The 26,394-nt window shown below is 40.3% G+C and overlaps 1 protein-coding gene across 2 annotated transcripts in view; it reads left to right on the top strand.

Annotated features, from left to right (window-relative positions):
* Filip1 (filamin A interacting protein 1) overlaps positions 1–22,060 on the top strand; it is an 86,005-nt gene extending 63,945 nt beyond the window's left edge. Inside the window, exons 4-6 of one of the 2 annotated variants that reach the window (XM_028784661.1) lie at positions 7,222–10,027; positions 11,543–11,600; positions 21,996–22,060. In XM_028784661.1, coding sequence (XP_028640494.1) covers positions 7,222–10,027; positions 11,543–11,600; positions 21,996–22,036 — 2,905 coding nt within the window. In that variant the 3' untranslated portion in view covers positions 22,037–22,060. Of the gene's footprint in view, positions 1–7,221; positions 10,028–11,542; positions 12,397–21,995 lie in introns of those variants that run through there. The other variant, XM_028784662.1, reaches the window with a different exon arrangement.
* The last annotated feature ends 4,334 nt before the right edge of the window (positions 22,061–26,394 follow it).

Below are 26,394 nucleotides of genomic sequence, written 5' to 3'. Positions count from 1 at the left end.
TACAATATAAAATTATGACTGACTACGGACTGTCCATAGTGAAGTAAGAGGAACTCACAGAAGCTGCCAGCAAGAAGTTGACTATAAATTTTTCTTCTCTTTTGGTTTTGTGTCACTAAATTCTTTGGCTCTTTACTGTGGCCTAGGATCATAGATTTAGAGAAGATGGTTTTAAATTGTAGTTGTCTTCACACGAAGAGGAAAAGGAAAAGTGTATAATTGTCTTATAAATACATCTTTACTACCAAGGAAAGACAAAACAAACACAAAGGACATGAGCTGGGGGGACAGGGTCAGCTGGTAAAGTCACCTGCTGCCATGTCTGATGACTAGAGTTCAATCCTTGTGACCTACAATGGTGGCAAGAGAGAGCCAACCCCACATTGTCCTCTGACCTCTATTACATGCCATGCCTTCACCCCCATCTACTACACACACACATACATAATAAATAAAAATTTAATTTTAGTAAACCTATAAAGGTCAGAAGCTTGTGTCCTATTATGAACATATACCATTTCTTTATGTTTACAAAATGGCTCTCCAGCTCTGAGTTGTCAGAGCCAGGACTAGGGAGAGGCAACTCATGTTAGGAGATACTCAAGTTAGTGTAAACATCAAGAAGTTGCCAGAATATCTGGAATCAAGATATACTATATTATAGAAACACACATCCGTGATGAAGAAAATGTTAATGTTGCAGATGAAGGTGAGATCCAATTCTGAAGCTGAATAACCATCCCTCAGCCCACTCTTGAGCAGCCCATTAAGGATATTAGTTTATTTCTGGATAATTATATTAGTCACTAATTTGAAGAACTACTGTAAGTTATTATTTCGTGTATGTGGGTACACTGGCACTGTCTTCAGACACACCAGAAGAGGGCATCGGATCTCCATTACAGATGGTTGTGAGCCACCATTTGGTTGCTGGGAATTGAACTCAGGACTTCTGGAAGAACAGTCAGTGAGTGCTCTTAACCTCTGAGCCATCTCTCTAGCCCATAAGTTATTAAAAAGAGTCTCTTCTTCTTCAGTCATTTGATAAAGCCATGCCACATCATGTGAACAAGCTGCTTAGCTCTGGACTATTCTCTAGTTGAGGGAAAAATGCATTGTGTTTAAAGACTTCAGACTGCACGCAAGGTTGACTCTTTTGACGTTCATTCATCTTTAATTACTATCATGCCCTTGCTAGTTTAAACCTGTTGTCTCCTTTAAAGAGACAGACATAACAGGAGAATGAAGAGTATGGGGCGGTGCACAAAAATATCAAGCTGAGAAGAGTGGGAATTAGGATGATGTGGTCCAGAACAAACCCAGGGTGATTTCAGTAACATTGACAGTTCACAACGGGGATGCTGATAAGAGACCAATCTTACAAATGTCAGGAGACAATTGGTACTTGGGGAAATGGTTGAAAAGTGGAAGTATCAAGGCTTTTGAGGGAAAAGACCAATGAAATCTTGTATCATATATTTTCAAGGAGAGTAAGGATGGATACAAGCCTCTACATCAGAAGGAAAACAGACTCATAACTGCTCAAACATTCAACTCAAACATTCAAAAATGAATGTTTCTCAAGACTCAATCATAGAGTTGGTCCTAACCTCTCTATTATTCTTTGAAAGAATATATCCTTTGTAAAAAAAAATGGGAGGGGGGGAGTGGCTCACAACCATCTAAAATGGGATCTGATGTCCTTTTCTGGTGTGTCTGAAGACAGCGACCGTGTGCTCATATAAATAAAATAAATACAAGGAAATGGGGGAAGGGGATGACATCTAAAACATAAATAAAATATCTAATAAAAAATAAAATAAATCTTTTTTAAAAGGAAGAAAGATAAATTCACACATACATGTGGATTGAAACATAAAGAATATTTTTTAAAGACTTATTTATTTTATTTATGAGTACACTGTAGCTGTCTTCAGACACACCAGAAGAGGGCATCGAATCTCATTATGGGTGGTTGTGAACCACCCTGTGGTTGCTTGGATTTGAACTCAGGACCTCTGGAAGAGCAGTCAGTGCTCTTAACCACTGAGCCATCTCTCCAGCCCATAAAGAATATTTTTAAAGCATAAGTTAGACTATATCAAATAAAAATTAATAGAAGACTGATAACCACAGACAACAGAATACCATGATGCTCTAAAGATGTTTAAAATATCAGTGATGAAGGGAAGTGAAACTGGGGGAAACAAGTAGGAGTTAAAAATTCACAGGAGAATTAAAGACTTTCATATGGAAAGTTTCAAGGATTTGCAAAGGTAAGATGACTAGTGTGCTGAACCCCTGTGTACCCACTGCTTAGCTTCAGCACTGAGTCAGTCGTTCCCCACCAGCCTGCTTCTATCCACTTCTCCTGTCAGAGTGTGTTGATATGAATCTCACATTCATTTAAGACTTCATTTATAAATACTTCAATATGTATTTCTAAAAGATAAATTTTTTGAAAAATATTATTTAAGATCTACAGTCAAATCTGAAATTTGCTAGTTCCTCAACAATATAAATTTTCTAATTGTCTCATTCATGAAATTTAAATATGAATCTGAAAGATTATATTGCTATATCGTCTAAATTTATTTGAATCTATAGATAACCATTGATGATTTATATGCTTTTAATTTTAGTTTAATTTGTACATGATTCTTGTTTTTTTAAAATATTAAAATGTATTTGTTGAAGAAACTAGATTTCTTATTGCATAAACTACCCATGTCTTAGATTCATCATCATGATGTCATTCATTAGTTTCTTGCTCTGATCTTTCTGGTTACTTACTAATCAGTTATAGGAGCCTGATACAAAGTAGGCTCTACTTTCTCAATAAGAATATTTCACAGGTGATATGAATGTATGTATACAGCGTCTGGCAATTTCTCTTCTGAGGGTCATCAATAAGAGTTACCTACATCCATTATTTTAACAGTGATTGTAGATGTGTGTCATGCCATTATTTATTAATAATGGCCTGCTATCATTGAGTCTTTTATCAACTGGACTATTGTTATGAAGGAAAACAAAAGTGTGAGATGAAAAGAGACTATTAAGTGCTCTCACACATGTACACATATGCATATAGCTATACCATCTCTATTTACCTAAATCATCTATATTTAGCCGTATCTGTATCATCTATGTCAAACATTAAAAAATTGACCTTGCCATACATGTTTCCACTTCCTTTTTCTCTTATTTCTCCGAGTAGTAAAATCTAGTTTGTTCTTCTTTTCTCTGTCTCTCTCCCAACCCCTTTTAAATCACCCAGATTTCTGGAAAGAGCAGAGATCAAGGGTGGGTAAGAGTGGGAACTTGGAGTCAGTTCGGAGGGATTTGCAAACAATCCATCTAAGGAATGGCAGAGACAGGAAGTAATTGGGTCTGGAACTTATTTTGAAGATGGAGATGATAAGACTTACCAAGAAAATGAATGTGGGAATAGAAGAGAGAAGAATACAAAGTGCCTTTAAGTTTTGGGCCTACTAAAATCAGCCATAGGCCTAAAATCAGTAATAAGCCTGACATACATGCATGCTAACACAAAGTCTTGAGTCTCTGTCGAAAAACATTGAAACAGATGGCTATAAGCTATTGTAAACAGGCAGCTTTTGTGGAAATTTACCAGCCTGAGTAGTCATAGACCTTGTAAACAGGTAGCCTTGGCGTATAACACCAACTTAGATAAGGACAAGTGAATCATAGGCAGAGTCATAGTGACCTGTCCCCTGAACCTTCACCCAGCAAATACCCTGTTCTGAAAGATATCTGTACTCCCCCTGAACACCCATGTTCCAGTGTCATTCCCCTTCCCCACATCCTGCCTTTTTATGATTATAACCCCTGTGTGAATAAGTGAAAATTATGACTTGATTTTAAAAAAAATTAAATAATTACTATCCACTAAAAAAAATAAAAACTAAAATAAAAAAGTTTTGGGCCAAAAAAAAAAAAAGTTTTGGGCCTAAATATCTAAAAAGACTGACATGAGGGATATTCATTAGGAGAAGAGTGTGAGCTCCAAAAAAACAAAGAATGAACAGTCCAGTGGGTAGAGGAGCTAACTGAATGGCAGTGTCCATGCTAGTGAATGGAGGGCTGACAGCAGGAGGGAGATCGATCCTGAGAGCATTTGGCAAGCCTTGTGCATTGACCTGACTTTGTATTAGTGATTGGGGTCATTTTTTCATTGACACAATGCAGGGTATAAGCTTAAGCATCGGGCGAAGGAAACAATCTAAAAGGGGTCTTGACAATGGCAGGATAGATTGACCCATTCAGGGTAAAGTTAACCTAAACCAAGTCTTGTAAATTTGATCTGTCCAGTCAGTACTCTTTAAGGAATAATATTGGTATTAAAATACAATGTTTGCTCAAACAGAGTTAACTTAAATCCTAACTTGCCCTTCCTGATTATGTGTCTTTGATTAAGTTCAGTAATTTTTCTTATTTATAAAAATGGTATTATCACAATCAAAATGAGAATTAAGTGAAATAAAAAAGCATTCAACACACTGCACAGGAAACATTTTTCTATCTTTACCTAACTATACCCTATAATAAGTTGACTAAAGAGCATCTATATTTTATGTTTTTCATTGCATTACATTATTTATTTGTGTGTTTGTGCACTTGTACTTGTTTGTGTGCACAGCATACACATAGAAGGCAAAGGACAACTTTTAGCAGATTTTTTGTTTTTGCCTTTGTTTTCTTCTACCTTGTAGATTCTGAGGATTGAACTCAAGTCATCAAGATTGGCAGCAAGCACTTTTACAGATGAACCATCTATCTGTCTATCATCTATCTATCTATCTATCTATCTATCTATCTATCTAATCTAATCTAATATTTTATCCATTCATCCACATTTCTGTAGAGTTAACTATTGCCAAAGGTAGAAATTGTTGTGAGCATTAGTGAACTTCTTGGTATGTATTAAGACATAGCAGTTCTCCAGAACCTCAAACATTATGTCCCTAGAAGAAGTTTTCATGTTAGCATTGCCCCTCTCCCCCCCACAAGCTGCATCGGGAAATGTCTGTGTCCCTTTCTTTTTCTTTTTTTTTTTTTTATCTTTCTCCATTCTGGGCTCCCCTGCTTCCCCTGCTTATGCGTTAGGTTACTAAGCAGGTTTGTTTGTTTGTTTGTTTGTTTATCATATTTAAATCATTCTGTAAGCCCAATAAGAGTAAACGGCTAACAAAATGCCCTTCTACTCATGCCAAGAGACATTCAGCAAAGTGGCTGGAATGTCACTCATGGCAATCTGTGGGATTTAAAGGCAAGGTTTTTATTTTGTTTTAAATGGAACAATACACTCAATAAGTCCCACAAAAGAAAAACAAACAAACAAACAAACAAACAAAAAACCCTCTTAGACAGCACCATAGCAATTTCTATAGTAATCATGTGACAATTGATTTTAAGTAGTTTTTATAATATTCCCAAATATTTACTGCACAAGGCAATGAGAGACATTTTCTGTATACTTGGTTAGCATCTGATCTTGTCATAAGCGTGAAATAAACCATTCTAAATAATAAGGCCGTAAAATATATTGAAAGAATAAAACGTACTTAAACACATGCAAGTGGTTTTTTAACTTGCACCTCTTATAAACGTAACAGTTTCTGAAGAGTATTCTTAAACTGATTTATGGTAAATGATTTTAACCCCTGAGCCATCTCTCCAACCCTGGTAAATGATTTTAACTCTGCTTTATGGGCCTTCAGAGATGATTGTTAACAATATGTTAAGGCCCAGAGAGATAATGGTTCAGTGGTTTAGAGCACTTTTTGTGTAGCCATAAAGACTGAACTTTGAATCCCAGCACCCGTACCACAAGCTGGTGCTTAACAAATGCTTGTTAACTACAGCTCCAGGGAGTATGACACATGTGTACATGTTTATGCACAGACAAACATGCATTCAGACATCCAAATTTTAAAGAATTGCTATGTTAACTGACCAACACAAGAATGATAAATCCCTCTTCCTTTTTGAGACTAGACATAAACAATACGGAGAAAGCATAGTTCATTCCTACAAAATACAATTCCTGTGGCTGCTACATTTTTGTTTGTTTGTTTTCGTCATCATTTAGATTTCTTCTCTAAACAATCGTCAATTTAAAAAAAGATGCTTAAATTGTAAAAGTGACCAAATCTTTGCCAATTTTTATGTAGGTGGAAGTGCTTGAGTAGGGCAGCTTCTGTATCAGAAAGCAAGCTTTGTCTCCTCCATATCAAACAGTTACATAGTTTCAGTGTCATTTGTTGTTTGCTTCTCAAGACAGGGTTTCTGTTTCTCTGTGTGGCCCTGGTTGTTTTGAACCTCCCTCTGTTGACTAGGTTGACCTCAGACTGAGAGATCTACCTGCCTCTGCCACCCAAGAGCAGAGGTTAAAGGCATGTGCCTCCACGCCTGACTTGCTTAGTTTCTTTTTTTTTTCTTTTTTCTTTTCTTTTTTCTAGACAGGGTTTCTCGGTGTAGCCCTGGCTGTCCTGGAACTCATTCTGTAGACCAGGCTGGCCTCAAACTCAGAAATCCGCCTGTCTCTGCCTCCCAAGTGCTGGGATTAAAGATGTGCGCCACCACCCGGCTGCTTAGTTTCTTTCAAAGGTTCAAAATAATAGACCTGTGCACTCCGTTCCAGTCTCTCCTTTATTTAAGTAGATTTCTCTTGGGAAGTTGATGGTGCAGAGGTGATACATAGGAATTCTGGAGGCCTGCTTGCTGGCTGAGCTGGCTGCCAGCACTGCCGCTCATTGTGACTTGTGTGTATGTGACAGGTTACATGTGCTTCTGTGTCCCATTCACCTCATGAAGGTGAAGTAGCAACATTTTTTTTTCATAGGCTTCCTGTTAGGATAAAGTACACTAATTCCTAGAATACAGAAAGCATTATATAAAGTCCTTTTTGTTGCACAAATTAAGGTACTCATGTCACATGCTCAGCTTATAAAAGACATAATTAAACAAATCATAAAATAGAAATTAGTGCCCTCTAAACCCTACTAGTCACTGCCTCTCTCCAAGGGGAAATGCTATCCTGACTTCTCATTAGTTTTGCTGATAGCCATTGGCAAGTCATACTATTCTGAAGTTATAAAGGGATCATGGTACATCATTTTAGTTCTTTATCTAAGACTGTATTTGATGATTACTCTCTTAATATAGGGCTTACATTTCTTTTTTTCTTTTTTTTAGGTTGAAAAAGCTCCTTGAGCAAGAAAAGGCTTACCAAGCCCGCAAAGAAAAGGAAAACGCTAAGCGGCTCAACAAACTTCGAGATGAGCTTGTGAAACTCAAGTCCTTCGCACTCATGCTGGTGGATGAGAGGCAGATGCATATCGAGCAGCTGGGCCTGCAGAGTCAGAAAGTCCAGGACCTCACTCAGAAACTGAGGGAGGAGGAAGAAAAACTCAAAGCCATCACTTACAAATCCAAGGAAGACCGCCAGAAACTGCTCAAGTTAGAAGTGGACTTCGAACACAAGGCCTCGAGGTTTTCCCAGGAGCACGAAGAGATGAATGCCAAATTGGCTAATCAAGAATCTCACAACAGGCAACTTAGACTCAAACTGGTTGGCTTATCGCAAAGGATTGAGGAGCTGGAAGAGACCAATAAAAGTCTTCAGAAGGCAGAGGAAGAGCTTCAGGAGCTGAGAGATAAAATTGCCAAAGGGGAGTGTGGAAACTCCAGCCTCATGGCGGAAGTGGAAAGTCTGCGCAAGCGCGTGCTTGAGATGGAGGGCAAGGATGAAGAGATCACTAAAACCGAGGCCCAGTGCCGGGAGCTGAAGAAGAAGCTCCAAGAGGAAGAACACCACAGTAAGGAACTTCGACTAGAAGTGGAGAAACTGCAGAAGAGGATGTCTGAACTGGAGAAGCTGGAGGAAGCCTTCAGCCAGAGTAAGTCGGAATGCACCCAGCTCCATTTGAACCTGGAGAAGGAGAAGAACCTTACCAAGGACCTGCTGAACGAGCTGGAGGTGGTCAAGAGTCGAGTCAAAGAACTCGAGTGCTCAGAGAGTAGACTGGAGAAGGCTGAGCTAAGCCTCAAAGATGACCTTACAAAGCTGAAGTCCTTCACTGTGATGCTGGTGGATGAGAGGAAGAATATGATGGAGAAAATAAAGCAAGAAGAGAGGAAAGTGGATGGATTGAATAAAAACTTTAAGGTGGAGCAGGGGAAAGTTATGGATGTGACTGAAAAGCTAATCGAGGAAAGCAAGAAGCTTTTAAAACTCAAGACGGAAATGGAGGAGAAGGTGTACAGTTTGACAAAGGAGAGGGATGAACTGATGGGTAAACTGAGGAGCGAAGAAGAAAGGTCCTGTGAACTGAGCTGCAACGTTGACTTACTAAAGAAGCGGCTTGATGGCATAGAGGAGGTGGAGAGGGAAATAAACCGAGGTAGGTTATGCAAGGCGTCTGAGTTCACCTGCCCAGAAGACAATAAGATCAGGGAACTAACACTGGAAATCGAGAGGCTGAAGAAGCGGCTCCAGCAGTTGGAGGTGGTGGAGGGAGACTTGATGAAGACCGAGGACGAATATGACCAGTTGGAGCAGAAGTTCAGAACCGAGCAGGATAAGGCAAACTTCCTCTCCCAGCAGCTCGAAGAAATCAAGCACCAAATGGCCAAGAACAAAGCCATAGAGAAAGGGGAGGCTGTGAGTCAGGAGGCTGAGCTGCGACACAGGTTTCGGCTGGAGGAGGCTAAAAGTCGTGATTTGCAGGCTGAGGTGCAGGCTCTCAAGGAGAAGATTCACGAGCTGATGAACAAAGAAGATCAGCTGTCTCAGCTCCAAGTCGACTATTCGGTCCTTCAGCAAAGATTTATGGAAGAAGAAACTAAGAACAAGAACATGGGGAGGGAGGTCCTCAATCTGACCAAAGAGCTGGAGCTTTCCAAGCGCTACAGCCGAGCCCTCAGGCCTAGTGGGAATGGCCGAAGGATGATGGATGTGCCTGTGGCCTCCACTGGGGTGCAGACCGAGGCGGTGAGCGGGGATGCTGCGGAGGAGGAGACGCCGGCTGTGTTCATTCGCAAATCCTTCCAGGAAGAAAATCACATTATGAGTAATCTTCGACAGGTAGGCCTGAAGAAACCCATGGAACGGTCCTCGGTCCTCGACAGGTATCCCCCAGCAGCGAATGAGCTCACCATGAGGAAGTCATGGATTCCTTGGATGAGAAAAAGGGAAAACGGCCCCTCCGCCCCCCAGGAGAAAGGGCCTAGGCCAAACCAGGGTGGAGGGCACCCGGGAGAGCTGGTCCTAGCACCGAAGCAGGGCCAGCCCTTGCACATCCGTGTGACACCAGATCACGAGAACAGCACTGCTACCCTGGAGATCACAAGCCCCACATCTGAAGAGTTTTTCTCTAGTACCACCGTCATTCCTACCTTAGGCAACCAGAAACCAAGGATAACCATTATTCCATCACCCAATGTCATGTCGCAAAAGCCCAAAAGTGCAGATCCTACTCTCGGCCCAGAACGAGCCATGTCCCCTGTCACGATTACTACTATTTCCAGAGAGAAGAGCCCAGAAAGTGGAAGGTGCGCGTTTGCAGACAGGCCTGCGTCCCCCATCCAGATCATGACAGTGTCAACGTCTGCAGCTCCCCCTGAAATCTCCGTTTCTCCTGAATCTCAGGAAGTACCTATGGGAAGGACTGTCCTCAAAGTCACCCCAGAAAAACAAACTGTTTCAACCCCCGTGCGGAAGTACAACTCCAACGCGAATATCATCACCACGGAAGACAATAAAATTCACATCCACCTGGGTTCTCAGTTTAAACGATCTCCCGGGCCTGCAGCTGAAGGCGTGAGTCCAGTTATCACTGTCAGGCCTGTCAGCGTGACAGCCGAGAAGGAGGTTTCTACTGGCACAGTCCTTCGCTCTCCCAGGAACCACCTCTCTTCAAGACCTGGTGCTAGCAAAGTGACCAGCACTATAACCATTACCCCGGTCACAACCTCATCCACACGAGGAACCCAATCAGTGGTGAGTAGATGCATCCAGATGTTCCCGGGAAGGATACCTATATAGAAATAATAAGGATCTTAACCTAGAAGTGAAAAATCACATTTTGATAAATCGAACAAATTTTAAGGAAGTATTTCATTTATTCATGGAAATTTTTGGAGACGCCATCATAACATACTTACAAAGACTGTCTCTGAGATGGTGTTATAGAATCATAAGGTTTAAAATGTGAATTTTTTTAATGTTCAAAATATTTTAAAAATACAAACAGTCCATAGCAGAGTTAAAACTGCTTCCAGGTGTAGTTCTACAGTGTAAATGTTCAGTGGGTGATTAGGTATGGCAATGACCATTCTTCATCCCAAAATGAAGACTGCAAGATTTTCATATTAAAATCTTTTAAACAAAAAGTGACTCTGTATGTCCAAAATCTGTATCTTATTTAACAACATCTTACAAAGAGCATGTGTCAGTGTACACAGGGACATACTGAAAATAGAACCGAGAACCAGGTGTGGTGGTATATGCTAGTAATTCTAGCACTGGGGACATGAGCAAGAAGGTTGTAGGTTTCAGCCCAGCTTAGACTACATAGCAGGAACATGCCTCTAAAGGAGGAGGGCAGGGAAGAATTTAAAAGATTTCACAGCAGAATGCATGCAGATGGTGGCTGGAGGTCCCAGTCTTTGCTGTGTAACTAGGGCGAGAAATATAAGATTTGCTGGGCATGACATAAGCAGTGTGATGCTTGTGAAATGCCTGGGAGATGCTGTCCATGTCTGTTGAGTAGTTGGAAATCTGATCTGGACTTCAGAAGGGACTGGCGGATAGAGACTCTAGGGTGTGCATGGGATACAAGCAAGGGGCTTCTGGGGGTAAAGGTGAAAACTCTAATAAAAGGCTGGGACTAGGGCATGGTGATGCATCTAGAGGCAGGCAGGGATGGAGGAACCATCAAGAGAAAGGAAGGTGTCATTAGAGCTTGGAAGCATTGGTGAGACTCAGAGACCAGAGCAAGCAATGCACTCTGTGAGGAACACTGTAAGGGGTGGGTGTGGTCAGAGTGCACAACAGAAGAAGTCTGAGGTCATTAACAGGTGAATAGAGCCACTTCCTTCCTTTGAAAGGGCAGAATGGAGACCTTGGCACTTTGTCCGGGTAACAGAGGGGAACTAAGGTTTGAGAGGGAAGATTTTTTTTTTTTTTGGTGTTTCAAGACAGGGTTTCTCTGTGTAGTCCTGGCTGTCCTGGAACTCACTCTGTAGACCAGGCTGGCCTCGAACTCAGAAATCCACCTGCCTCTGCCTCCCAAGTGCTGGGATTAAAGTCGTGCGCCACCACCGCCTGGCTAGATGTTTCAAGAAAGCAGGAGTAAGAGCAGTTCGATGTGGACTCCAGCTTTCTCAGTCCTGTTCCCTAGGATGGGTTGTTGAGAATACCCCTTTGTGGCAGGAATTATGCTAATGCACAGGATTAGGGCAAAACTGGTCAAACTCACCAACATGTCCCTTTTGTCTGTGTTTTCTCTTCCAGTCAGGACAAGATGGGTCATCTCAGCGGCCTACACCCACCCGCATTCCTATGTCAAAAGGTATGAAAGCTGGAAAGCCAGTAGTGGCAGCCCCAGGAGCAGGAAATCTGACCAAACTCCAGCCTCGGGCTGAGACTCAGTCTATGAAAATAGAGCTGAAGAAATCTGCAGCCAGCAGCACTGCCTCTCTTGGAGGGGGGAAGGGCTGAGGGCAGTGGCTAAGGGGGTATGTTGTAAGGATGCTACTGCTGCTGTGGAAACAAACCTTCTTCTGTCTGTGCCAACCCTTTACATGTACTACTAATTTAAGTTTTAAATATCTTGTTTATAAAATAACCATCTAATAGCCATGCGGTTCCCCCCCCCCATTTTGTGCATTTGTTTCAATGCAAGGGAATCGAACTAATTAACAAAATTGCTCTTTGCTGGATGTTTTGTTGAAGATGTTGGTCCTGAGACAGGGTCTGGCCTCCAGTTCAGTTTACTTCTAGCATGTGGCCCCATCCAATGTAGCTCACGAGTTATGAAGCCCTCAGTGTCTTCACCAGAGAGATTCAGGGACCACGTTACATGCTTCCAAAGACTGGCTTCTAGTTTTTCTAATTGTAAGCCTAGTTTAATAGACTTAGTTCTACGATTTTTTTTTCAAAACAGAAAAATATTTTGAAATAAGACAGAATTTAACAATTGTCATTATGCACTCTCAAAATCATGAGTTTGATATATGTGATATAAGAAAAAATACTTCAGAGCTATTGCAAGGGTCTCTAAATTTTTGGAAAAACAAAAGCCCCTAATATGACTTTAGGTAACAATTTGAACATGAAATAAAATGGAAATGAACTGTGGAATCTGAAAAAGAGAGTTTGATTTATTTGTGTGTGTTTGTGTGTACTCTAAAAGTTGTGGCCACCTCAGACCGCTCCCAGAGATCTCCTAGACAATAACTCTGAGCTGTGAGGATCAGGTTATACTCTCCTCAAGTGTGCAATTGGTTGAAATTGTAGAGTTATTGAACAGAGCTGCCAAGTGGCCCTTTCAAAGCTCAACAGAAATAGTGATGAATAAAAACACAGCAGAAAGCAAATGTAGACATTCTAATGCCAAGGAAAAAGTGACATCATCCATAGCTTAATTGAATTTAATATTTTCCTCAGTTAAGTGCTGATTCTATTTGCAGATGTAGAACAAATCATGATTTGGTGTGTGTGTGTGTGTGTGTGTGTGTGTGTGCGCGCGCGCGCGCCTGTCAGTATGTGAGGTGTGGGGAAGGACTTTTTATGACTGCTAGTTTTACTCATGTTTGAATAATTGTCTTTAATTTTACGCATGCTCTAGTAAGCATGGAACAGAGTGTAGATACAGAGTGCCGTGTTCTGTAACGTTAACCTTGAAAAGGGGGATTTTGTGTTTCATGGTCATATAACCACAAATGAGCTCGGGCTGGTAAACTACAGCTTAGCATATCACTGTCTCATGCCGACCATGCCATTGCCAAAATATCTGAGCCACATGAATGAACCTTATAAAATTAGAGCAACTACAGACTTGCAGATTTGTACATTTCCGTTTCTGAATTCTTACATTTTTCCCAAATCACGAGAGATAGCACACACTTTTGGTGTTTAAGAAAGGCAAATTGGAAAAAGATGTGTGCTTAGTTTTCAGAGTGAACCAGTGTGTCTCTTGATGAAGAAACACCTCTGCATTCCTTTCTGCACCAAATGCCTTACACCTCGCAGAACATGGATTGAACTGTATGTATGATGGCAGATGTCTCTGCCCCCAGTCATCTACACACACGTTAGGTAAATCTGTCACCTGCTGCTTATTGGTTCTCAGCATTTATATTAAATATGTGTAGCAACCATGTTAACAACAACCCAAAATTCTGGGTCTGGGAGGTCAAAGAAAAGTAGAGATCAGCTAATATGTATGTTTGATCTTTGGACAAATTTAAGCAAGATAGTTTGCCAGTTAGAACACTGACTTGTGTTTCTTAAGGGATTTTTCTCTACTCTTATCAATGGACAGCCAACCTTTCAAAGACAGGACAGTCATGGTTTTACTAGTGACTATCTTGTGTTCATGAGGCATTCAGTGTTGCTGTTCTATGACACACTTTGTTGGAGCAATGACAGTATCAACCCCTGTGTTCCTTTTGTCTCTACCTGCCCTCCTTTAAGTGACTTACAATCTCAGCGTCACTTGCTGATCCTGTTGCTTTTACCTGCCCACACACCACAGCTACATCACTTCCTCTTGGAAGTCCATGTCACCACGGGGAGAGCGCCTAGGAAGGCTTAACAGTGAACTTACAGGGTGTTTATGTGTGTAGATCTGGCATAGAGCCATGTACAACGCACAACTGCTAAGAAACAATACACAGTCACTTCAGAAATGACAAAAAGTTAACTGCTGGGGATGTTTCTCTGTAATTTTAGAAGCAGCTGTTCATTTATTGGATAGTTTTGCTTCAAAGTACACATTAGAGGTGGAATGCACAGGGGACAGGGAGTGGAAGATTAAGTGCAGCCTGACTCCATCATCCCACTGGTAAACGTTTTTAAGGATGTTACTTAATGTGCTTTTGTAGGAGTGAATGACCTAAACCCTTAGACCCTTTTCTGTCGGTAACCCTATTGTATATGCTAAAATAAAAGCGGTCTCATGATGGCTAATGTGCTCAACTGCTGTTTGGATCCTGCAGTGAGAAACTCTAAGAGGTGGCACACACATGTCATTTCCACAGAGTTCGCTGTGATAATGTTTTCTAGGGATGTGCTAGTATAACACACACAGCTACAGAGGAGATCCTGGTCTTCCATGCCTGTGAATCAACTAACTATATTGACTGCTTCAGGATGCCATGGTGGTGACTGCCTGCCACTCATGGTCCCAGTCATGCTCTGCTATGGGCTGCTACTGCAGCATCTTTGTCACATCGATGTTGTGAACTTCATATCTAGGTCACTTCCTTAAATGGGCTTACCGACTTCCTATCAGGTTTGCAGGACAGGCTAATGGGAAGCAGTGGGATCTCTCTTGAGATGCTAGCATGTTCATCAAGGGTGCTGGCAGATCCCTTACTTGGTTGTTTCCAAGAACGAAATCAAGACCCAGCATTCAGGTGTAGCCTAAGGAGAGTGTAATTTCAGTGATGAAACATGCTCAGGAGTATGAGATGTAAAGAAGACTTGGATTTCTCAGGAATTCAGAATCCCGAGGAAGAATGAGGCTTCTGTGATGGGCAAAACTTGTGGGACTATCGGTGAGAGGAGGATGGGATGCTGAGGGGGTCCTGTGCTGGGCAGTTGTGGAACGGTGTTATGCCCTAGTGTGATATGAAGCAATAAAAAAGCAATAATAAAGACGAGGAAAAGGAGGAAAAGGAGGAGGAGAGAAGCATATGAGGGTAACAAAGAGATGGGCATAGGGGAGATTTAAAATCCATCCAAATGTGGTATTTCCCTTCCACATCTGCCAGGGTCTCATCATTGGTTATCTCTTGATCTCTGTTCTCCTTCCCCCTTTCCCTCCCTTTCTCTCTCTTCATTCTTCCTCTCTCTCTCCACCTCCCTCTCTCCATAAGTGCTCTACAACTGTAAAATACCCCCAGCCTCAGGTTCTCCTTTTTACTTGCCAGTCTACACAGGCTATAAATATACTCCAGCATCTTCTAGTTTAGCAACCCTTTCTGTTCATCCAGGCAGACCTCTGAAGCTCCTGCTGTCTCCCATCTATGTCTACCCAAGCTATTGATGGGACAGTTTACATCTCCTTGCCTCTGCTCTCATGCTGTGTACCTATCCTTAACATTTTATAGTTTTTATTTATTTACTTTACATTTTATGGTTTTTAATTGTGTGCATGTGTGTGGATAAGAGCACTTGAAAGCAGGTGCCCTCCGTAGGCCAGAGATGTTGGGTCTCTCCAAGATGCAGCTAACAGTAGTTACGAGCTGCCATCTTTGGTGGTGCTGTGCATTAACTGACCTTCAGCCCTCTGTTAAGCCATCTCTCCAGCCTCAACATTTTCTTTCTAAAAAGTTAATTCATGCACATTGTCTTTGATGTTTAAGCCCCAAGTCCATGGTAGAAGAAATAGAATAGTCATTCTTGACTTTTCCTTCTGACCCAAGGTTTTCCTTGGGGACACTTTTCTCCAACTCTTACCCACTTCATTAAACATTTTTCTCCATATTTGTAAGTAATGTCTTTGTACTCTAGCCTCTTATTTCCAGATTCTAGGTATATTGTCTTCCTATTATGGTCTTGGTGGTGGCCATTTAGGCTTCTAACTTTTCCCTTCTAACCATCCTCCCAACATGGTCATGCCACATTATCCTTTGGATATAAGAGTTTATATATGTCTAAGTGTTTGTACAATGTATGCAGTGGAAATTTGAATATACTTCCCTGCTGAGCCCGGTTGTACACTAGCAGTGTGTTTTCTTCCCCTTGACACTTCTTCCAAGGAATAGTTGCTTTAATCTCTCATCTGTTTGTTTTTTTATGCATCTACTTTAGTTCTCCCAAACATTCCATCTGATCTGCCAAGCACTGATCAGTAAGTTTTCCGACACTTAAACACAGCAGTTTTCTATTTCCTCCCAGAGGCCTTCCTGGTGCAGACCCTGCTTCCCTCACGCTGGACGGGTTGTCCTCCAAGACTGCTGCCCAGCTGCTGTCCCTTTGCCTGAACTGAACCCAGCTTCACCTCTCCTCTGACTGGTTCCCTCCCCTTCTCTCCCCTCCCTTCCCCTCCTTTCCTCTCCCTTCCCCTCTCATCTTCTTCTCTTCTCTTTCCCCACAAGAAGAGGTCAGAGGACAACTTTCAGGAGTTGATGCTCTCTTTTCTATCACAGGTTCCAGGAACCTAGCTCTAGTCAACAGACTTGTGCTTCAAATCTTTTGACTTGCTTTTCTCTCCCAGGCCCTGGACCCCATTTTTTCTTATTCCTTATCGTTCATGTCTCTGTACCAATACACCCATGTTCTGTGTTTCACAATGCACTTTTCCATATATTCTACAGAAAGAGCCCCTGTGCCCTTCCTGAAGCAGGTTCTAGAACTAGAGGGGCTAGATATATCTCATTGTTCCCATGTGTCAACCTTCCATGGCCTCATTCAGCCTGTGCTGCCCATTGCTGTGCCTACAGGCGGGATGTCCCAGATCAGTCCTTCTCACCCCTTGAAAATAATTGCCTCTATAGTATAACTAAAAATCTTTATTTTATGTGTATGGGTATTTTGTTTGCATGTATGACTGTGCACTCTAATACCTGGTGCCAGTGGTGGCCAAAGAGGACCTGGACTGTAGCTAAATTACATATGGTTATGAGACACCATGTGGTTGCTTGGAAGTGAACCAAGGTCCTCTGGAAGAGCAGCCAGTGCTGCAGAGCCATACCTAGCCACCCACATTGTTTGATGTTGTTGTTGTTTTTGTTGTTGTTGTTGTTGTTTGAGACAGGTTATCTCATTGGAACCTGGTGCTCACTTATGATGCCAGAGTGAGCACCCAAGATCTAGTCACCTGTCCTTGCCTCTCTAGTGCTGGGACTACAAGCACACCATCACACCCAACATTTGATATTTGTTCCAGCGATCAAACTCAGGTCCTCATGCTTTTCCAGCCAGTACTTCATGGACTGAGCTGTCTTCCCAGTCCCAAGTTCTAAAATTTATTTTAGGGTTGCATGTTTGTGTACCATATGTGTGCAGGAGCACACAGAGGTCACAAGAAGGTATCAGATTCCTTAGAAGAGTGGTTCTTAGCCTTCCTAATGCTGTAATCTTTTAATATGGTTCCTCATGTAGTGGTGACCCCACTCCCGACCATGTTATTTTCATTGCTACTTCATAACTGTAATCTTACTACTGTCGTGAATCATAATGTAAATATCTGATATGCAGGATATCTGATATACAACCCCTGTGACAGGGTTGTTCAACCTCTTCCCCACAAAGGAGTTTTGACCCACTGCTTGAGAGCTGCTGCCCTAGAACAATAGTAACATGAGGTTAAGAGCCACAGTGTGAATGCTAGGAATTAAACCCTGGTATTCTACAAGTGCGGCAAGCACTCTTAACTGCTGAACCATCTTTCTAGAACCTCCACCCAAACAGTTCTAAATTTAAAGACAGATTTAAGCATTTAGCCTATGTGCCTGGAAGAACAGAAACTGGGGCATTGTGGGCTTAAAATGTACTTATTCCCATAATTTATCTTTTATTTATAGAGAATGTTATATTTGCAAGAAGCAATTCAGATTTACTTGTTCTGGGATTTGCTCCCCTGAGAAATATATTATTAGGCATAATTATTGGTGACTCCTAGAACCTGGAGAGATGGTGAGCTGATGTCAGGGGAGGAAGAGTTTTGGAAGGAATCAGATAAAGGGTCCGATGGTTATGAAATCCCAAGAGAGATTATATCATCTGGTTCAAAAGTTTTCTGGAACAAACGACAGAACTGATTATCGGAAGTACTTTTAATTAGCTGAGCTGAATCCAAAAGAAGGCGGACAAGTCCAAGCCAACAGAGGAAGTTTATTGAACTTCCTATTTAAAACAGATGTTCTATCATGGGTTCTGAATGTGATAATAGGATTGTATCCCGATGTGGTTCATGGAACTCGGAAATGCCAAAACCAAAAACCCAAAAACACCCAAACAGCTAGGCGTTCTCCCTTCTAAACGGCATACAAGATATTTGTAGGGCATTTCTGCAGGTGGGTAAGTTACCTCCAGTGCAGCAAGTTCAAAGCTGAAGTTTAGAAGCTTGGGAAGGGGAAGAACTAAGCTGATATGGGTCCTTCCCAGAGTCCCTGGTAGGAAGCAAGTCACTGAACTTGTGAGCAGGCTTGTGGGGCAGCAGCCACAAGAACAGGTACTCTGTAAGTTGATGTAAAATTTCCTATGGACAAAGCCATCCCCCCACTAGATGCCACTAGATGAGGTGCCACCATGCTTTGCCTTTAATGTGTGAGCCTAGCATGTAGCTATTATACTGGTTTGGTCGAAATGACTAGAGGGGACTCTTTAAAATGCTGAGTTCCTTGCAGATATTTTGGCAGCTTAGACACACACTTCCTGGGAGGGAGAGCATGCCTTTTGAGGGAGGATATCTTTCTCACTTTGTAGCCAACGCCCTCTCTCAGGAAGAAGCAGAATTACAACATGCTGTTAAGTCTCATTCCAGCATTCAATTTCTCCCCAAACCCCACCCCATTCACCTGGCTTTGGAATCCATGCCATCTGGGTGGTTAGAAGTCTTGTAACACCACTCACAAGAGGATGGATTCTAAGTAAGGTCTGCAGTGAAGCGAAATTCAAAATCGATGATATGTTTATTTTTTTTTTTTTTTTGGCATGGAACTTATCTAACAGCTAGCGTAATCAAAGAATGAGTTAGTGCCTTCTCACAGCAATGTCAGAATAGCAAATAATGGGTTTACTGTGTTACCCCAAGTTTCTTAAGAAGAAAGCAGCAAGATAACAAATGGGAGAAATGGAAAATGCTTATATTTTGGTAAATCGTCAAAAGTATATAAAAATCCAGTGTCATCTATATGCATATGATATTCAAAATTTAAAGAGTTTTTTCTTTCAATTAGAAAAAAAGAGAAAATTATGTTGGTAAGTGGGTATTAGAGGGCTCCAAATTTAAGTGTTTTTGCTATTTTGAGTTTGCTGACAGGTGGTAATTAACTGTGATTATTGCTCTTTGGTGTCTACTAAATACCTGACAAATTATAAATAATCCACAGATGTATTTATAGAAAGAGACACTTCTTATGTAATTGTGCCTGGTCATAATAATCTCTCCTCAGAGACCATAAGTGACTGATACTTGGGTCCTTTTCTTGGACAAAATAGAAGCCTAGTAAGAGATGGAAAATATTTGCCAAGTTTGTTACCATCAACAACAACAAAGTTGAAATAAGTTTTAAAAATTACATTACTTATGCATTTATTTCTCCCCCACCTCCATGTGTGTGTGTGTGTGTGTATGTACACGTATGCATGCACACACCCACGCATGTGTACCTGTTCCTGTCCATGTGCCATAGAACATATAAATTGGTCACAGGACAACTTACAAGAGTCCATTCTGTCTCCAACATTGGGTATTAGATGAGTGATTCTTATTTGAATTCATTTGATATTTAGGGGAAAAGAGACCATAAGAAGTTACAGATACTAGACATTTTTAATTATGAGTATTTCTGACAATCTATTATATTTATACATTGATTGCTGCTTTGCTAACTTACATATACTAATGAGGACATATAGTGAGACCATGATATTGTTTCCTTTGTGTAAACCTTCTGCCAACTCTTTGCCAAATATGAATTCTAAGGAGATTGCTGCTTTTGGACTGTACAGCACTAGAGTTAGGAGAAAGAGTCTCCGGGAATTGTGAAAGCTGAAAAATGTTAGCCCAGCAGGGGACCTTGAGGTGATTGCTGGAACCTTCACTGTTTACCCAGGAAGAGAACAAGCATTCTGAGTTACATCACACTAGGAATGACTCTGGATTCCTCTCTAACATTTGTTTCTATTATTCCTTAAGCGAGAAAATGGGAAGATACTTACATCCTGTGGAAGGGATTTGTGACACAGGTCTCTTGAGGATTCTTTGGTGAATATTATATAATTTTAAAAGCATGACCAGGAAATAGCATTTTTCGTCTTAGATGATGACTTTTACATAATAGTAAGTGCTTTTCCTTTTCTGGCTTGAAGATAGATATATTTTTAGAGATCTTTCTTAAAAGAGTTTCAGGTCTAGAGAAAATCATGTATATATTTACTTTTACTTTTTAATATGTGTATTATTTAAGCTGTGGGAAGCCTTTATTGGTAAACAGTCTTAAGTATAAGATATTTTTTGTTCCTCATATAAACTTTGTTTTTGTTTAAAGTCAAACTCAAGCCAAAAGGCTGAGAAAGGGAATGAAAATATCTCCACCTAGTGGCGCTAAGAGGTAATTAATGAAACCAAAATCCAAAAGCATTTTCTGTAGGGATCGTCTACCATGCACTTAATATGAACTGTGTCTACGGTGAAATGCAATTTAGTTAATATTTACATAAGTAAAATAAAGTTCAGATAGTATGAACTTGTAATTAAAGTGAAAATAATATGTGGAAATGCTATCTGTTATTGTTTCCGGGGGCGGGGGGGGGGCGGGAGGGAGTACTGGGCTGGGAGAGAATTATTGAGGAAGGAGCTCAGAGCCTTTCAAGCTCTAGGCAAGCATGCCTCAGTCAAGCTTCCCAACAGCTGCTCTTCGTGTTTTCGCAAATGCTGACATGAGTTTCTTTCTTCTGCTTTGCATACGCTCCGTGGCTAGAGAACTGTGTCTTCTCATCATGCTAGCTTTCTGCCTGCCTCGGCGTACCGCAGGGTACCACCTCCTTACATGGTTTCTAAACGACTGGATGAAAAAAAAAATGTGATGATCCAAGTTCGTGAGGGCATCAAGGCTCATATAAAAGGAAAACTAATCGAACAGTAATACTAAATGTCTGTAATGTTGCTGGACTGCTTTAATTACTGAGTCAGCTTTGAAATTTATTGTAAGGCTGGATTAGGGGCAGGTGGGACGGCTGAGTGGGTAAATGTACGTGAGGGCCATCCCTGGATCTATATAGTATAAGGAGAGAACCAATGCCCACAAGTCATCCTCCGAACTCACATGTACACCCACCTACACACACAAAATAATGAGCCTTAAGGACACGAATGGATTTATAGGACCTGTGAGGTGGCTCAGTGAGGAGGAATGTCTGCCGCCAAGCCTGACAACGTGGGACTTACTTGGTGAAGGGAGGCAGCCAAGTTCTGCAAGTTGTCCTCTGAACTCCACAGGTGTGCTGCAGAACATGCACACCACACAGCACACACTCACTTAGATAAATGTAATTTATCTAAAGAATGAATCTAGAACGTTAACTGCAAAAAGCAGCAGCCAAAGAGCAAATTCTTAACCTCTTTGGAATGCAAAGGGACTATGTCTTTATCAGCAATCCAATGCACATGCACTGAAAGAAGTTACAGATGTGTGGACATTGTTCAGAACAGAGAGCGTTTGGCTGGAGAACAGCTTCAGGAAACTATTTCCCCATCATGAGACTTGTATATAGCAATTACCGTATTTGTGTTTAGTTCTTTCATTAAGTAATATCTATCTAATATTACAAAAATATTAGATGTAGTTCCGAAAGGGATTTAATTACTTCGGAAGTAAAGCACACCTGAAAATATAAAGAAGTTACCCTCAAATAGCCAAGGCTGCAGAGCTGTTGTTACTGGACTCATGTACCTGTTTTTGTTTTGTTGTTTAACATTTACAGTCTTTTATTGAAATGGTGTGGTACTGGTTTTCACGTCAACTACTTGAGTTTAATTGAAAATGCCATATCTTTCTTCTCTTTATAGAAAGTGTCATCATTCACCAGTTGCGAATGAGCTCCAGATGAGATTACCAAGCACATCCCTCAGGCATCACTAAGGTCACCATGCTACTGATGTTGACTGGAAACACCTATGACTTCCAGGGATTTTTTTTTTTTTAGAGGATACAATTTAGCAGTTAAAAACCACATTGTGGATGACATGAACATATGTGGCAAAAGCAATTGGATCTTTGTGCCCAAAGAAAGTTTTCCTCTCTTGGCAAAGGGTTCAGGTCTGTGGGCACATGCTGTATAATTTATTTGTATAATACATTTTGTAATGTGATTTTCCCCCTAAATTGTCTCCTTTCTCATAGTCTATCCACATGTGTCTGTAGATTGTACTGTCAATTCTTTGAAGTATTGTGTATTCAAACGAGGCTAACCTATCATTTTCCTCTGATTGATCTGTTATTTTTAAGGAAAAGAAAGCACAACGCTCTATTTTCCTGGACAACCTCGAGGGGTAAAACCTAGAAACAGGAGATTCTGGAAGTTTTATTGCTTGAATAATGCTATGGTTCTGATTGTGGCCCAACACTAAAAACAGTGTCCTGGCTTAAGAGTTTAAGTACTTAAAACCAATTTGTAACTGTCTCCTTTGGTGTTCTGAATGGGAAGCAAACAGCTTTGACAGTTCAATTTATTTCTATCTGCATTGTTTAATTCTGTGTACAAAACATAATAATTACTTTGATGTCCCTGTATTTTATTTCCCACATATTATTGCCCTCCCATGATAGCTTGCAAATAAAAACTGACTTACATAATGTCAACTATTTTTTTTTTTTTCAAAAAAAGGGGAAGACCCAAAGGTAGATAATCACTTCCCTCTGATTTTGATAGACTTTCAAAACTACTTGTAGGTGAGAAAAACAACTTCTCTCCCTCTTCCTCTTCACTCCTCCTCCCCCGTCCTTCTCCTATCTTCTTGGTACAGGTTCTTCCTGTGTAACTCTAGCTAGCCTAAAACTGGCTTTGTAGACCCTAGCCTTGAAGTCACAGGGATCCTGCCTGTCTGTGCCTCTCACATGTGCTTAGACTAAAGTAACTGTAAGTATGTGTAAAGTAACATGTGCCACCAAAACCAGCTAAGAATAGATATTTTAAAGAATTCAAAGCCCACCATTTGTTACTTGTCTCATTGTCAGAGCTGCTGTTGAATTTAGGTTTATATGAAAATGTGAAGTCTACTTGTGTGTAAAACTGAAGTTAAAAAAAATACTGTTGACAGGAGTGTATTTCTTATAAGACCTTTAAAATAACTTTAAGAATACGAGCTGACACTCAGTTTCTAAATGAAGAAGTCATTTACCATGCTTCTCTAGTATGATTAAGAGCCAAGGCATCTTCTGAATGTCATGAGATAAGTCAAGTCACAAAAGCCATGTGCTGGAGGCTCACCTCTGCAGTCCACAAACGGTACCCACATCAGCTGCATGGGGAAGTTTACAGAGTCTCTGGAATACGAAACATAATGCTAAATTTCCTCCCTCATGTAACCTAGAAGGTTTTTAATATATTCTGTGGAACTGACAAATCATATTCAATACACACCATAAATTAAATATTTTCTAAAAAGTATTCTTGCATTTGCTTAAAGTAAAATAAATGTTGATAGGCTTGCCCAAGCTTTAATGGTTATGGAAGTCTCATATAACCTTCTGTGGTTTTGATTACTGACATAGGAGTCTAGATTTTGTGTGTGTGTGTGTGTGTGTGTAGATTTTTTTAAGTGTTAAGATTCGTTTTCTCAAAATGTTAAAATACAATGATATTTTCAATCACAAAGTAGTTTTCATTTTATTTAGTATTTTTATGCTTATGCTCATTGTGAGGTCAAAGTTTTAGGTGGTGCAGTTACTAAGGCTTATCTGCTTTAAATTACAAAATTACTAAGCTGTATATATGGATCTCTTGGGGTTCTTTCCCTCCTGAGTTGTAAAGAACTTTAGTATCTGTAAAGACAGTGAAGATTATGTTGTAACCAGTCATCTGGGTAGATGCTGATTTTCCTGCCTACCTCATCACCAATTTCTTTGTTTAAACATGAGTGACAGATAAGAAAAATGAGAGCATTAAACTTCAGTTTCTTTTACTGTAAATACATCTCCATCAATTGGAATGAGACTAATTTTTGGATAGAATTATTTAGGTGTTTTCTGAACTGCAATAAGCATTTCTAGTTCAAGGCGCAGTTGATCTAATCCATTGTTCTGTTTTATCTGTTATTGTTGTTCTGTTTTGTTTTTAGGACAAGGTCTCCTTATGTAACTCTGGCTGTCCTAGAACTCACAGAGATCCTTGTCTCTGTTTCCTGAGTGCTGGGAATAAAAATGTGCAATACAATGACCAACCTTTACACTTGTTTTCTGAAACAGAGTTTCTCTACCTAGCCCAGGCTGTCCTCAAACTCACCTTGTAGCTGATGGTAGGTTCTCACCCATGATCCTCCTGCCCCAGTCACCTGAGTGTTAGAATCACAAGCGTGAATCACAGTGCTGACTACACCTTTCCTCTTGATCCTGTTTTTTCGTATTTGATCTTGGTTTTCATGGTATCATCTGCATTTTGTCAAGTGTTTGTAAAGAGCTGAGCTTGATGAGGAGACTGGATAGAGTGTATCCACAGGATGTCCATGCCCAGGGTGGACATAAACTACGAACTGAGTCTTAAAACAGCCACTAAGAAATTATGATGCGAAATGTCTACTTTAAGCACTAACAGCAACATAGATGCTATTGAAATAACTTGGAGCTTCTAAAAGTCAGAGTGAGAGTAAATCGTTTATTAGGTATGTGATGGTTTTGTCTGATGCCATTGTTGAAATTTTTTGGAAATACAGAAAAAAAAACATGGCAGAAATTGAATATGTTCATGTATTGTTTCAGCCATGCATCTAAAATAGCTGAAGTACAAAATAAAGTTTAAAACTCAAGAGTTGGTATATGAAGTTCGGATTGTCTTATCTAGGCTGCTAAACCAATACTAAAAAGACCAAAGAGGGCAAAGCGGCAGAATAAAAAAAAATAACTAAGAAACTTGCAAAAATTACAAGTTTATGACCATTAGCATTTGTTTTTCAAGTTTTCAGTAGTTATTTCATAACAACATAATAATTGTGTGTACTTTATGGAAAATGTAATAGTTTCACAAATTTTGGACAGGTATGTTTATGGATGCCACGATGGGATACAGGTATTATCTGCTTTTTTGCTTGTGGCTCATGTAATTTGGGAGTATTTCACCTCATCATCCAACAGATTTTGTCACTTTACCAGTGAAAATTTGAATTTTTAAACAAAAGAATATGTTATTTATTTATCCAAAATAATAAATGTATGATGTGATCAGTCAGTCTTAGAATTCAAGTTTTAAGAGTTTTTGAAAGCAAGAATATATTTCGGGAAGCTTTTTAGAAGTACATTCTGTTTTCCTATCATTCTTAATTTGACTCCCTTAAACTCTATTAAGTACCTAAGTTTACTATTTTACACTGAAGCTACATGGTTTTATGTGCTTGTCTTTATATGAGTGTAATGCCCCCTTTTCAGCTCTTCATAAGGGATTGAATTACAATTAAGACATTCTCTGTCACTTTAAAAAATCAAATAATTTATGGAAATCTCACCAAAGTCTGAAAAAAAAAGGACAATGAAATGTGAAAGCATTGTGCAATATTCTTTTTAGATCTGAGCACAATATTCATACAATTAAAAAATTTAAAATAAATTTCCTCTTTTAACACTTTATTATTTATGTGTATGTGTACATGTATATGTCCGTGTGTGTGTGTGTGTGTGTGTGTGTGTGTGTGTGTGTGCGCGCATCATGTGTATAAGAGATCCCAGGAAGCCAGAAGAGGTCCTTGGCTCCCTTGGAATTGGAATACTGGTACTTTCGAACCACCTGACATGGGAGCTGGGCACCAAACTTAGATCCTCTGCAAAAGCAGCAATCACTCAACCATTTTCCCAGCTTTACAACTTTTTCTTTAGAATCATTTGCTTTGATGTGGTTTTATGGCTCCATGGTTTATATTTTCTTAGTGTCTTTCACTATGGCTTGCAGATGTGGCAGAGTAGGATTGTCAAAATGAAGGATGCTCTTCCCAGTTACCCTGTAGTTTGATTCTTTAGTATAATAAAAATTGTAAGGTTTTTAAGACAGGGACTAGCTAAGACGGTCCTCTTGCCCCTTTACTACTCCCAAATGCAGTGTCAATCAGTGGTCATGTACTATTCTACTTTCTATTGTTAATCTAAAGACAGATTCTTCAGTAAAGCCGACATACGCAAGGCTCTTCCCACAGGCATGCTAGGGTGATAGCAGTCTGGGAAATGGTTTCTATAAAGAGGGATGAAGGTAAAGTGGACTATGCT

Source organism: Grammomys surdaster, unplaced genomic scaffold (assembly GCF_004785775.1).
Source record: "Grammomys surdaster isolate TR1022 unplaced genomic scaffold, NIH_TR_1.0 124554, whole genome shotgun sequence".
Lineage (NCBI taxonomy): Eukaryota > Metazoa > Chordata > Mammalia > Rodentia > Muridae > Grammomys > Grammomys surdaster.
The sequence above is the reverse complement of the archived record's forward strand: the minus strand, read 5'-3'. Positions and strand labels throughout refer to the sequence as shown.